General features: G+C 50.3%; 1 protein-coding gene across 5 annotated transcripts in view; it reads left to right on the top strand.

Annotated features, from left to right (window-relative positions):
• The window catches only part of sez6b (seizure related 6 homolog b), a 121,130-nt gene that overhangs the window by 91,443 nt on the left and 17,456 nt on the right, over positions 1-12,231 (top strand). For all 5 annotated transcript variants that reach the window (XM_035534287.2, XM_081700035.1, XM_035534288.2 and 2 more), the window contains exons 5-7: positions 9,438-9,623; positions 10,961-11,129; positions 11,925-12,091. In XM_035534287.2, coding sequence (XP_035390180.1) covers positions 9,438-9,623; positions 10,961-11,129; positions 11,925-12,091 — 522 coding nt within the window. The remainder of the gene's footprint in view (positions 1-9,437; positions 9,624-10,960; positions 11,130-11,924; positions 12,092-12,231) is intronic.

A 12,231-nucleotide genomic window follows, 5' to 3' on the forward strand; every position in this document is an offset into this window, starting at 1 on the left:
AAGCAAGCGACAGACAAGTGAGATATGTCCTGCTCTCACGAGTCAGATATGTCCTGCTCTTACGAGTCAGATATGTCCTGCTCTCACGAGTCAGATATGTCCTGCTCTCACGAGTCAGATATGTCCTGCTCTCACGAGTCAGATATGTCCTGCTCTTACGAGTCAGATATGTCCTGCTCTTACGAGTCAGATATGTCCCACGCTTAACGAGTCAGATATGTCCTGCTCTCACGAGTCAGATATGTCCTGCTCTCACAAGTCAGATATGTCCTGCTCTTACGAGTCAGATATGTCCCACGCTTAACGAGTCAGATATGACCCACTTTTAACGAGTCAGATATGTTGTGCTCTTAACTACAGAGAGCCAAACCTTCATGATCTCACTTTGTTTCTTCTGTCAGGTGGAAAATTTCAGGCCTGTGGAAGACGAATGGCCGTAAAATTTGTCTTTGGTCCTCAGGTTCACCTTGTCTAGTGGGATACCATGTCAATGTTTTTACTGGACAGGCGTGAACGGCTAGGCAGGATTGATAAGGTGTGGACATGGTCTTCCCAAGACCTGGATAATTAATTCCCTCCTAATGAATCAGCTTGTCAGAGAGGCCTGTGGGATAATGAATCCTGACCTCCCGTCCTGGACCCGTTGCTCTGAGTTGTCCAACATTACCCTGTCTGCCTCAGCTTGAAATGTCACATCTACCTGTCTCCTGGGTTTCCATATGTAAACAGGCCAATAACTCGAAACGCATGTGTTCACTGAAAAGGGCCAAAAGGTATAAGAGATATTTGAATCTCCTGTCAGAGTGTTTGCGTTCCTTTACGTGCAGTATTATTTTTTCCTAAGAAACTTTCAGGAAGAGCAGGTCTTTTGATTCAAAAAGACGATGCTTAAAACACACAATACTTTCAAACTAGTAATAACCACAAGGTGTACATTCTACTCCTCTTCCTCCATATTTTGTTATCCTGTCTCATCTTTTAGTTTATGTATATATATTTGTTGTGAGGGGAGATTAGAGGAGACTTTCTGAAGGATGCGGTGACATTTAGCAGCGCAGCCCCATTCAGACACAGTGGTGTTTTGGAGCAGTGCAGTCATGCTAGTATTTCACCTTTCTGCCAGGTTCACCTGTGGCCCAGTCCAAATAATTTCCGCAACATTAACCTTAACACAGCTGCCTCGTAACATTCTGGAAGCCATTAATGAAGCCAAACCATGATCGCCCTCGAGGCTCCAGCAGGCTTAGTTTATGGCACAGCGGTGATGGTCTCTCTCTCTCTCTTTCTCTCTCTCTCTCTGTGTGTGTGTCTCTGGGCCTCTCTGTCTCTCTCTTTGTATATGTCTCTCTCTCTCTCTCTCTCTCTCTTTGTCTCTGGGCCTCTCTGTCTCTCTCTTTGTATATGTCTCTCTCTCCATCTCTCTCTCTCTCTCTCTCTCTGTGTCTCTGGGCCTCTCTGTCTCTCTCTTTGTATATGTCTCTCTCTCTCTCTCTCTCTCTCTCTCTGTCTCTCTCTCTCTCTCTCTCTCTCTCTCTCTCTCAGTATACAGGCTAGACACTTTGCTCTGTTTTTGCTCTTTATTAATGTACTGGGAACGCTGACTGACGTCAGCTTTGATCAGCACTGCAGCAGTGACGGAACCCGACATCCCAGAACTCAACGGCAAAGTCCCCTCAGTCCATTATTTAGAGAAGACCACACCAGGAGAGCGAAGAACCCTGAAAGTCCACTGCCTTAGAGACTGACAGGAAATATAAAAGAGTGGGTGTGTCCGACATTGCATTAACAACTCACATACCCAGTGGCCTGTAAGCACATAAGCACATCTAAGTACTGTGCTCGTATTAAACACCGTTTGAGACTCCAAGACAAAACACAAGCGTTTATACATACATCTGCCCGACTGGTGAGCAGAGCCCAGAGACCCATGAATCTGAGCTGGGGCATGGTCCCGTTGCACGCCAGCTGGGTTTGGCAGCTTCTAGTGTCTTCCAGTGTGCGAACTCTTAGAGGACGAGTTACTGCGTGCAAAAGGGCTTCTGCGGCTCATAACGAGACACTGCTGCCATTATCTGTCAGGAGCGGCGCTTTGTTTGGCGGCCGTTCCGGGAAGGAGATCAATAAAACGATGGACTAAATGAATATGACTGGAGCCAATGAGCCCTCGCTCCACTTTCCAGTGATTTTGATTGGTAACACCTTGTCATAATGTCTTGACCTGGCAGCTATTGGCTTGCCATTGTCTGGAACATTGTTCACTGCATGAGCTCTACGAGGTGAAGCTAAGCTTCAATGTGGCGTGTGTGTGTGTGTGTGTGTGTGTGTGTGTGTGTGTGTGTGTGTGTGTGTGTGTGTGGTCCTGCAGTGGTCCAGCAGCTGTCATTCACAGTGATCATAGCTACACATCTTGGAGAGCCCCCTCTCTGAAGCCCCCGCTCATTTATTTATTACTGCAGGCCTCTCCTGGCTTGGGTGGGGGGACTGATATTATACATTGCAGGTCCTAGCGCTGCTCTCTCTACCTGCTCCTGGGAGACTTTGAGAGAGGAGGCTCCACACCTGTGATTCAGTGGAAGGCTTTCACGAGTGCGGCGTGAACCCTACCTGAACCCGGGAACTCCAGGCCGAAGCACAAGTGGCCCCGCGCTCCGTTTCACACATCCAGTGATGCAGAATGTACGAACTTTGAACTCTGTGTGTGCACACCACAGCCTGTGAGTCACATCAACCACTCGTGTGCACAAAGGGCCTCACAGAAATAATACCTTCTGTGTTAGTGATCTTTAGTGACCATAGACCTGTTTTCCATCAGCATTGAATTTACTCAGGAATGCCAACAGTCACATTAGCACAAATCCAGTAAAATTGTACATTCTTTGGCATGCGAGTGAGTGGCTGAGAGTGTGCACTCTCTACTGTAGTGCAAACGTGAACATCTTGTCTTCGCTTCTGAGTGCAGAAGCGGGGAGCTGCCCGGGTTGCGGTCATTACCGTCACCCTGCCGCCGGCAGCAGCGGCCTCTCCCATCAGTGACATGAATGACAGTAATGATGCAGAACTACTGTAATTGCATTAATGATGGGTTGTGGCACAGTGAGTATGTTAGCGTTAGCGCAGATGTGTATAGCAGTTAAGGGTCCAGGGAGCATGTGCTAGTGGAGGAGACACATCACCATCATGTACGACACACGGGGCTTCATGAGGAGATCGGCAGTGCACGAGGAGATCGGCAGTGCATGTTTGTCTTGTGATGCGTGCGCGCGCACACACACACACACACACACACACACATGCACATGCACATACATGCTTTCAGACTGGGTTTGAGCATAAATGTCTGCTCTATACTTTCTTTTCTCTCCAGTTGTGAATGAAGGTTGGCATTTACTTCAGCGTGTGAATGCTATCTCCATGAACACACGAGACTGTTCTAAAGTTCACTGTGCATTCTCTGTAATTGCCTACCTTCAACACTTTTTTTTGTGTTGCTGCAGAGACTGATCTGCAATTGGAAGTAATGCGTTGCCTTCGGAACAATCACGCTGCCTCAGTTGTTTACATATTGAGCAAAACAGTGCACTTTTGTGTGGTATCCAGGTCCCGGTACAATAAACATCAACTGAGGTCTGTTCCCTGCATAGTGTGCGAGAGAACCTGCCATCAGTGGCAGTCTGTAGATAATCTATCACTCCGTTGTGCAGGCATGTGGCTGCCAGGCGGAGGGGGGACGGGAGGCGTGGTATTAGAGTCGGACGATAAACGGCTCGGCGCTTTAGTGAAAGTGCTTGAGCGCTGAGAAGGGCTGTCAAAGAGAGCACAAATGCCATCCGTATATCTGCAGGCTTGACACTGTGGAACAGGTGAACTCCTCCCCGTTCCTTTGCCCCTGGTCCCTGCCCCGGGGGTTTCTATGGTGGTCCCACCTCCCCCGTCCTTAGACAGAGCCCATGAGCCTGTGACACACGTTTAGCAACCCGCAGCTGCCGCGGTGATCTAAAAAAAAAATGAAAACCCTACCCATCATAACGGACGTCGGCCCCTGCACGCCTTTCTGGGCGGCGGGACGCGTGTTGTGGGAGACGGGCTCACTCTGCTGGGGGACGGCGATGGCACTCCTGTACGGCTTCACCGTGCCGCGGCGCTCCACTGCACAAATGTTTTCAAACATGATTAAAAGTTGATTATCCTTCATTAGGTATTTCCAACTGCACGCGACAGGCTGTGAGAGAAGCCACAAATTGTATGGCTATATCATCCTTGGAGAAAAAGCCCATTTCATGAAATCTTTTTCATTAATTTAAGCTAAATGAATGGCCCTTTATTAATCACAGACTCGCTAGAATCCTATTAGAAGGTAACATTGTCCCTAACATAATTAATATGTATCTAGGTTGTTATTGCAAATGAATTATTAGGCTGTTATTAATAGGTCATTACTGTCTGCACGTTTTCTCCCCTTCGATAATATGGGGTGAGCAGCTTTGCAGATTTTGTTCCATTAATGTCGGAGCACATCCGTTTTTAATGGATACGGAGTAGTGTGGAATGTAAGTGACGTGGCTGTAATTGAACTGCTGGGCCACTTGCGTAGGAGTGCGGGGGGGCGTTCACGTGGGTGAGGTGACAGGGAGACACTCCTGCTCGTCCTCCAGAAATGATGCACGCTGTCAGGAGGGCCCGTGGTGATTAAGAGCAACTGATGTTTGGCCTTTGCGGTGGACAAAAGGGAATTACTTAACTGAGGAGCAGCTCACGATCCGGCTAGATTAAGGCCGTCTGAAATTTGGGAGTTTCAGGTGGGCGCCGGTCGGCGGTGGGCGTGAGGTCACTTCATCGCGGTGCATGCATGTGCCGGGCCATTCGACACAGAAGGACCCTTTTAGGAGTCATTTAAGCATGCGGTTTTATCAATGCCGCTTCTCTTCTGTATCTCTGCTCCACAGAAACATCAACAGGGCTCCCTGGAAACCAAAGTCTACCTACGTACCCATATATATATATATATATATATATGAGAATAGCCACACACACACACACACACACACATACACACACATGAATAGCGCCCTGGGTTCAATTCAGGCAGTACGGCCTTCTTCACGAGGGAGGTATGCTCACTGTTCTCGACTCCCAGGGATGGGGTAATGTCTTTAGATGATGTTCAGCTCACTGCCCTCCCGACAGAGGCAACGTGACGCTGAGCCGCATGTTTAACGAGGCAAAGCCGCTTCTTCTGTGCCAGTATTTTTGAACCTGAGATGTCACCAGGGGTGGAAGGCTGGTGGGAACACAGCTGAGCCACTGCACCGATGAAATCGTGCTATTTCCGTCCATCTCCTCACTGCACTCGCTGTCCAGCGTTTGCAATCTCTCCGTAACTTGGAACTCATGCGTTCAGAGAGGGAGAATACGAGTAACTTAAGGTGGGACAAAACTGAACTGAGTCTGGTCGTCACGGCAAGACTCGCGGGGGCTGGAGTCGAGGCTAAGCCCCGAGGCGCTGCTTCCCAGCCTGGGTCTCTCAGCCCCCGGGGCATGTCGCCTCCTGACGATCTCTCCGCTGCGTTAGGCGCAACTAGAGGTGATGTGAGAGGCCGTCTGGAATTGGGACGCGACGTCCTGCTCGCCTACGTCCTCCAACCGGCCCCATCACACTCCATCAGCCCGTATTGGGGCTCATGAGCTGAGAGTGTTTCAGCCACTCCTGAACTAGAACCAACGCTCGCCCCAGCCAGGATGGATATTTCATCAGGTCATATAATATAGAGGAGTCTTAATGGACTACTCATCACTGTTACTGAGATGACATACAGCTGCAGGCCAGCTCCAGAGATGATGCTGCAGACACAGACCTGCCACCAGCCTGGCACTTCTCCTCGGACACACACGGGCGCGCGCGCACACACACATTAATACACAGCGTGCTCAACACAGGAAATAGGCCCCAGTTTATCTGTCTTCAGAGTGTTTTACTGCCACACGGACCACGACCAGGCGTGAGTGATGACGGACACTTAAGAGAGGACGGCTCCCACTGGCTCCTGACAGCCTGTCACAACAGCCCGGCACTGGTCACTTAAGCTTATCAAATGACCAGCAAAGGCGAATCTAAAGATAGCAAATGCACACTAGCTGCAGTATTAAGCTTTAATTTTACTCCCCTTTAATCATGGATTTGGGGAATTGAGGCTCTGACCAGACCTACTGTATATTTAATATAACTTTGACAAAGTCTTCATTCAGACTCCCAGACCATAATGAAGTTAATACAACATTATCAATATGAATAACCTATATCTATCAAATGTATGGTTTTAATTTCAAAAGCCAAAGCTAATAGCATTAGTCAGCATTAAAAATGTTTTAGTGTGGCCTTGCTCGGTGTCGCCACGGGCATTCTCTTAGATACTTCCAGTACTGTCTAATAGTGGACTGATCAATACTAGTGCTAGACCTCATTATGTTCCTGTCAGAGGTCATGGCGTTCACAGCACACACTCTGTTACTGGTGCAGAGGTCACCTGGATCACCAGTGCAGAGTGGAGGAAGCTTGCGTGTGCGCTGAGCGCTTTCATCTCCGAACGCACCGAGCCAGCAGCCTGGAGCTTGTTTGCTCATTGTTTCAGAGGCGTTTGGCAGCCGCGAGCTCCTGACCTACGTCCGCCGTACGCACTCCTGTAGGCAAACCGCACCACTGCTTAGTGAAATACACGTTTGCACGCAAGTTCACGGAAACCTCACGCCTCGTCACGAAGCCGGCGTGGTTGCTTCTTTCGGCTGGCTGAGTTACCGTCATTTGTTTCACGTTCGAGTGCCCGAGATGCACACGCCCATCCGCACGCCCTTGCAATGCGTATCTTTTGTAATCATGTCGCATTTCCCTGTTCCTGACGCTGTGCCAAAGCTGGTTACAGTGCAGGACCGACTCTGAGGGGCAGGCGTGCGTCACAAGCCCCTCCCATCTCTTCATCGCCGTCCTCCTCTTCTTTAATAGAGGATATTAGCACCGCATCTGTTGCAGAGCAACCAGTTGCCAGCTAATCTCTTCCGTGCCCGGCCCCCCGCCCGCACCAATTGCTCTTTATGGCCTATAAAGGCGTGTGGCATGTGACGCCGTTCGTGATTTAGGGCTGAGCTAGTAAAGACGCCCCCTCGGCGGCCCTTTGCCATTATCCTAATTGAAGAAGGAGCATCAGCGTAATAACGGCATGACAACAGGCCGCCGTTGCGCCGGTAATAACGCGGAAGTGGGGCGGCCGCTCAGGGCGTTCCCGAAGCCCGGCCCCCGCTCACGCCGCCTCATTGACTCTGCGAGAGGAGCGCTTCCCCTCTCAGCGCCGAGATTAGGCAGCCAGCAGGGGGCGGCTTGGTCTCTCCATATGCTGCGCCGCCGGCAGCATCGTAAAGAGAGGCGCTGCAAGATAGTTGGATATGGGAGTGCCGCTCCAAACACAGCGTTTCACATTCAGAGGTAAAGTGGAGTCGTTATGTAATGTAGCGCGACTCCAGACAACCTAAGTGTTTCGTTTGTTTGCCCCACCGCTCTCCTCTACATGGAGTCTGGCGGAGGCTGAAGAACTGCAGGCACTGATCAAATCATGGCTTTCCCGCGGAAATCACAGGCTTCTTGGACACAAAACAGAACCGAGGAGAGGGAGAACGCCAAGTAAAAATGCATGTCGTTCGTCAGGGTCTGCTACATCTCCCTGCGGGGCCAGAGAGTTGAGGAGTGAGTCAAAATGACAGGCTGTTGATGTCGTTAGATTAAAAAAAAGTTGGGTTTTTTTTACAGCTGTCTCAAATGTTCATGCGGTATATGAAGACACGGCACGGTTGTTGTTGGGAGTTATATATCAGACCTGCAGTGGCTCTCGCGAGGTGCATTTCTCTGCCATGAGAGGGTAATATCCACCCTGAGCTGGGGCCACGGGGCCACTCCACACTTTATACCTTTCACTCACCAGTCTGGCATGTAATTGAAGCTTGCCAAGCAGGTACAGTGGCTCTTGGCTCAGCAGCACGCACCCAAGAGCTCCCCGGATGGAGGTCAATCCAATGTCACCCCCAAGGAAGATGCATACATACATATCTGGTAACATTCAGCGGTGGCTATCAAAAACAACCAAGCTACCACAACTGCTGTCAGGCCAGTAAGGCAGAAGCTCTAGAAACACCTTTGTTATAGATTTTAAAAGCATCCTTGGACAGAGGGAAGTGGAGAGAAATGAGCGACTCTGAAGTGGTTGGTGGTTAAATGGTCCTGTGCAGCCTGGCCTGCTTTTAAAGCCCAGTACTACCTAGCGCCGACTCTTCACCAGGGTTTCTGGATAAGTAATAAAAAGGAAGGACTCTCCTTCATCAGGAGGTCCCTCGGTCCCTTCATCAGGAGGTCCCTTGGCGCAAATATCTCTGGTCTGCCGTTTAGATCGCAGCTTCAAATTTGTGTCCTATTTCTGGAAGTCTGCCATTTTAGTGTGGAAAGCTTGCAGGTTTGAAGTTTATAGAACAGACATCAAGTTTCATACTGAAGCGCAGGGAGGAGCAGCGTTAATTGGTTGCGTCAACGATCTGCCTTTAGCAGGCTTCTCGGGGTGAGGCTCGGACTACGCGGTTATAAGCTGAGGGCTAAGCCTTTTCGCAAAAGGTAGAACCTTTCTGCTCTTGGAAATGACATTAGCAGCCATTTCTCAGGCACTGTGGAGATACCTGATTAGCTGGGGCATTGCTAGACTGAGTCTAATCTGAGTTTCACAGGCTAATGTGTCTGTATGCCTGTGGACATCTACCTGCGAAGACACAACACTAAGAGCTAACATGCTCGGTCTGAGCCTCTCTATGGCTCACCACTGCTACCTGGTTTTCATTAAACAGACCAACGTGTCATACTTTGCAGGTTTTTAGGCCTTGTCCCTGTGCGTCCTGTGATCCATGTGGTCAGGGTGGAGGAGTTCCATGGGAAGGCAGGGAGAAGTCTGGTTTATTGCTTCCATTAGGGACAATGTGAGTCTAATCCATCATGTTAGGAGTCTAATGATCGCCTGCATTCATCCCAGCAGGCCTGGGCTGTCGGCAGGGGAGGCGCAGACCAACGTTCAGCTTTTGAGCCTATTTGTCTTTGCCGGGACATCCAATCGCAGTCGGGGGGATGCACGTTCTGTCCGCTAGGCTAGAGGACAGGGAGAGGAGGTGGGCGTCGGGCACAGCGCCTCGGAGGCCGAGTTAGACTGAGGCAGACGGAGGCAGGCCAAGCATCCACTGGAGTCAGCTGAGAGTTTCTTCGCTCTAGCATACAGACTACACTTGCAGCCCAGATTCCAGCTAACGTTAGCTTAGACGCGTTTGAAAAAGAATGCAGCTAGCCGCAGCGCTGTGAGATTTTCACGCTTGCCTAACATGCCTCTGTTGCTCGCTGTCTGTCTGATGTCTGCCTCCCACAGCGTTCGTGTTGAGCTGCAACTTCCCTGAGCGGCCGGCCTACGGGGACGTGTCTGTGAGCAGTCTGCATGCCGGAGGACAGGCCTACTTCTACTGCTTCACAGGCTACCAGCTGCAGGGCCCGTCCACGCTTACTTGCCACAATGCCACCACGCCCTACTGGAGCGGGAAAGAGCCCCAGTGTCTGGGTGAGTGAAGAACCCATCAACATAGGCGTCGGTTATTCTTTGTATTTGTTTGTTTGTGCGTCTGACTTTGTGCAGCAGCGTTGAGTCATCAGGTATTGAAAACAATAGTGACCTGTATTTTAACCCTATACTGTACTATCCTTAGCTTCTTATTAGCTTTTGTATCGTGAGGAGTCCTGTCAATCAAGCTAACTGCAGCCTCCTCAGCCGTGCTTATTTACAGTACTGCAGCGCAGTGCTAGAGGGGCTTGCCAGCAATTATGTTCTCTCCAGCGTGCTCGGAAACGCCCACAAGACTTCGCTCTGGTCTGTTGCATTACTGTTCTGCGCTTCAGACTTTTTCCCAGTGCCACACACCACTCGGAGCGCCGTGTGTAAATATTTACACACAGGTGTAATTTAACCTGACTTGAGAGCCATTCACCATACTCCCACTTCCTCCTTCTCAAATGTTAATTGGGGTTTGATCATTGATTTTGGCTGTAATGGTATTAACCGCTGTGCGCATGCCAGCAGGTGGTGAATATTAACAACTGCCCCCCTTAAGGCAGCCCAATGCAACAGCCTGACAGACAAGCCTGCCATCTTCACTGCATAAATAAGGACTTTTTGAGAGTACAAGAGAAGCAGAGACAGAGAGGGAGTTAGAGAGAGAGAGAGAGAGAGAGAGAGAGAGAGAGAGAGAGAAAGTGTGCCCCAGGGCCACGGAGACTTTTCCTTTTGCATAACAAACAGGCAGGCATCTTGCATTCCAAAGAGCTCCCCTCCCCAAAGGTGCCCTGTTTTGATGACGGAATTCGTTTATTTGTTTGGAGCTGTGGCGGTGGCAGTATGAGTGGAGAACAGGCGGTGCTGGCCTGGGTCTGAGGAGAGGAGGCTGAGCGCAAAGTGTAAGCCGCGCACCCGCACGGCTCAGCCGGCCTGCCAGAGGATGTCTGTAGATCAGCACGGATCCGGCCCGTTCCGCCCTGTCCAGCCGAATAACCTCCACACGAACCACCCGGACACGCCCCCTCCTCTTGCACCTGCCACTCTGCCAAGGCTGACAAGGGCCCTTTCTCGCTGTTGAAATTCGCAGTTTGGACGCCTGAAGGATTTAATGGTCTCCCCGTGTATTAGACAGATTTTCTCACACTTGCTTGCATTATTTGGTTCAGAGGGATCATCCTGGCTGACGCATCCACCCATTTTAAGGGCTGTTGGGGTTTTGCCTGAAGTGAAGGGCGTTCTGTTGATTGGCCAAGCGAGGGTTCTTGGTGGTTGGCCGTGTCTGCTCCTCGTGTTCTGTGTCTCTGTGTCGTCTTGACGTCTCGCCCGCTCCTCTGTCCCGGACACAGCGGCGTGTGGGGGGATGGTGAAGAACGCCACGCTCGGCCGCATCGTTTCCCCCGGTTTCCCTGGCAACTACAGCAGCAACCTGACGTGCCACTGGGTGCTGGAGGTGGCAGACGGCCAGCGACTGCACGTGCACTTTGAGAAGGTGGCGCTCGCCGAAGACGACGACAGGTCAGCATGCACACTCGCTGACACACTCATGGATGTACATGTACACAGACACACACACGCACACACAGACATGTGTATGCACATGCACATGTAGATATGCGGAACACACACACATGCACCAACACGCTGCACACACTGCTTTGACACAGTGATTGTCCCTGTGATGTTATAAGAAAGACAGTTGAACAAACTCAAGGTGCCATTATCACGTGGGTGTTCTTTAGTACTGACACTCTTTAGTTACACACCTGGAGTCCCTCTTCAGAATCTCAGCTTCTCCTTGAAGGAAAGCACTTGTGAAACTGTGTGTGTGTGTGTGTGTGTGTGTGTGTGTGTGTGTGTGTGCGCGTGTATGCGTGTGTGCATGCATGTGTGTGCATGTGTTTGTGTGTGTGTGTGTGTGTGTGTGTGTGTGTGTACTCCTGTTTGAGTGTGTGGTGAGTAAGTGTGTGTGCTCAAAAATTTCCATCATATATTTCAGCTCTTTTAAAATTATTTTTGAATAATCAAGTCTCTAGTGATAATGCGGGGCCAATCTAGGGCTTCTTTCTGTTAGTAATATTTTTATTAGTAAAATTTGTATTAATTTTATTAGTGGTAGCCACCATTTCTGCAGGCTGTGCTAACAAATGGAATTTTAATGAGGTCACATGCTGCTCAGCTCTTCAGAACGGTATCAGGCAGTTCTTCTGTAAGCTGCCAGAAGACCCTGGAACTCAGCATTACGTATCGGCTGCCAGCTGGACTGCCTTGGTTTGGGGTTGTCTTGTTAATGTGTGTTCTATCACCCAAAAGGTTGCTGATCAAAAACGGGAACAACATCGACTCCTCGACGCTCTATGACTCGTACGAGGTGGAATACCTACCCAATGAGGGCGTTGCCAGCTCCTCCCGATATCTCTTCATCGAGTTCACCAGCGATGGTTCGGGCACCAACACGGGAGTGGCTATCCGCTTTGAAGGTACGCATGGCGTCTCCCGGACACCCATCTTGCGCCCTGCTGCTGAGCCCTCTTCCCATCTCACAGGGCAGAACGCCAGCACGTCCTGCCATGCTGGATTGGAGAAGCTGTGTATTGGCCACGATGGCTCATGAGGGGAG

Source organism: Electrophorus electricus, chromosome 17, assembly GCF_041902795.1.
Source record: "Electrophorus electricus isolate QZ-2024a chromosome 17, ASM4190279v1, whole genome shotgun sequence".
NCBI classification, from domain to species: domain Eukaryota; kingdom Metazoa; phylum Chordata; class Actinopteri; order Gymnotiformes; family Gymnotidae; genus Electrophorus; species Electrophorus electricus.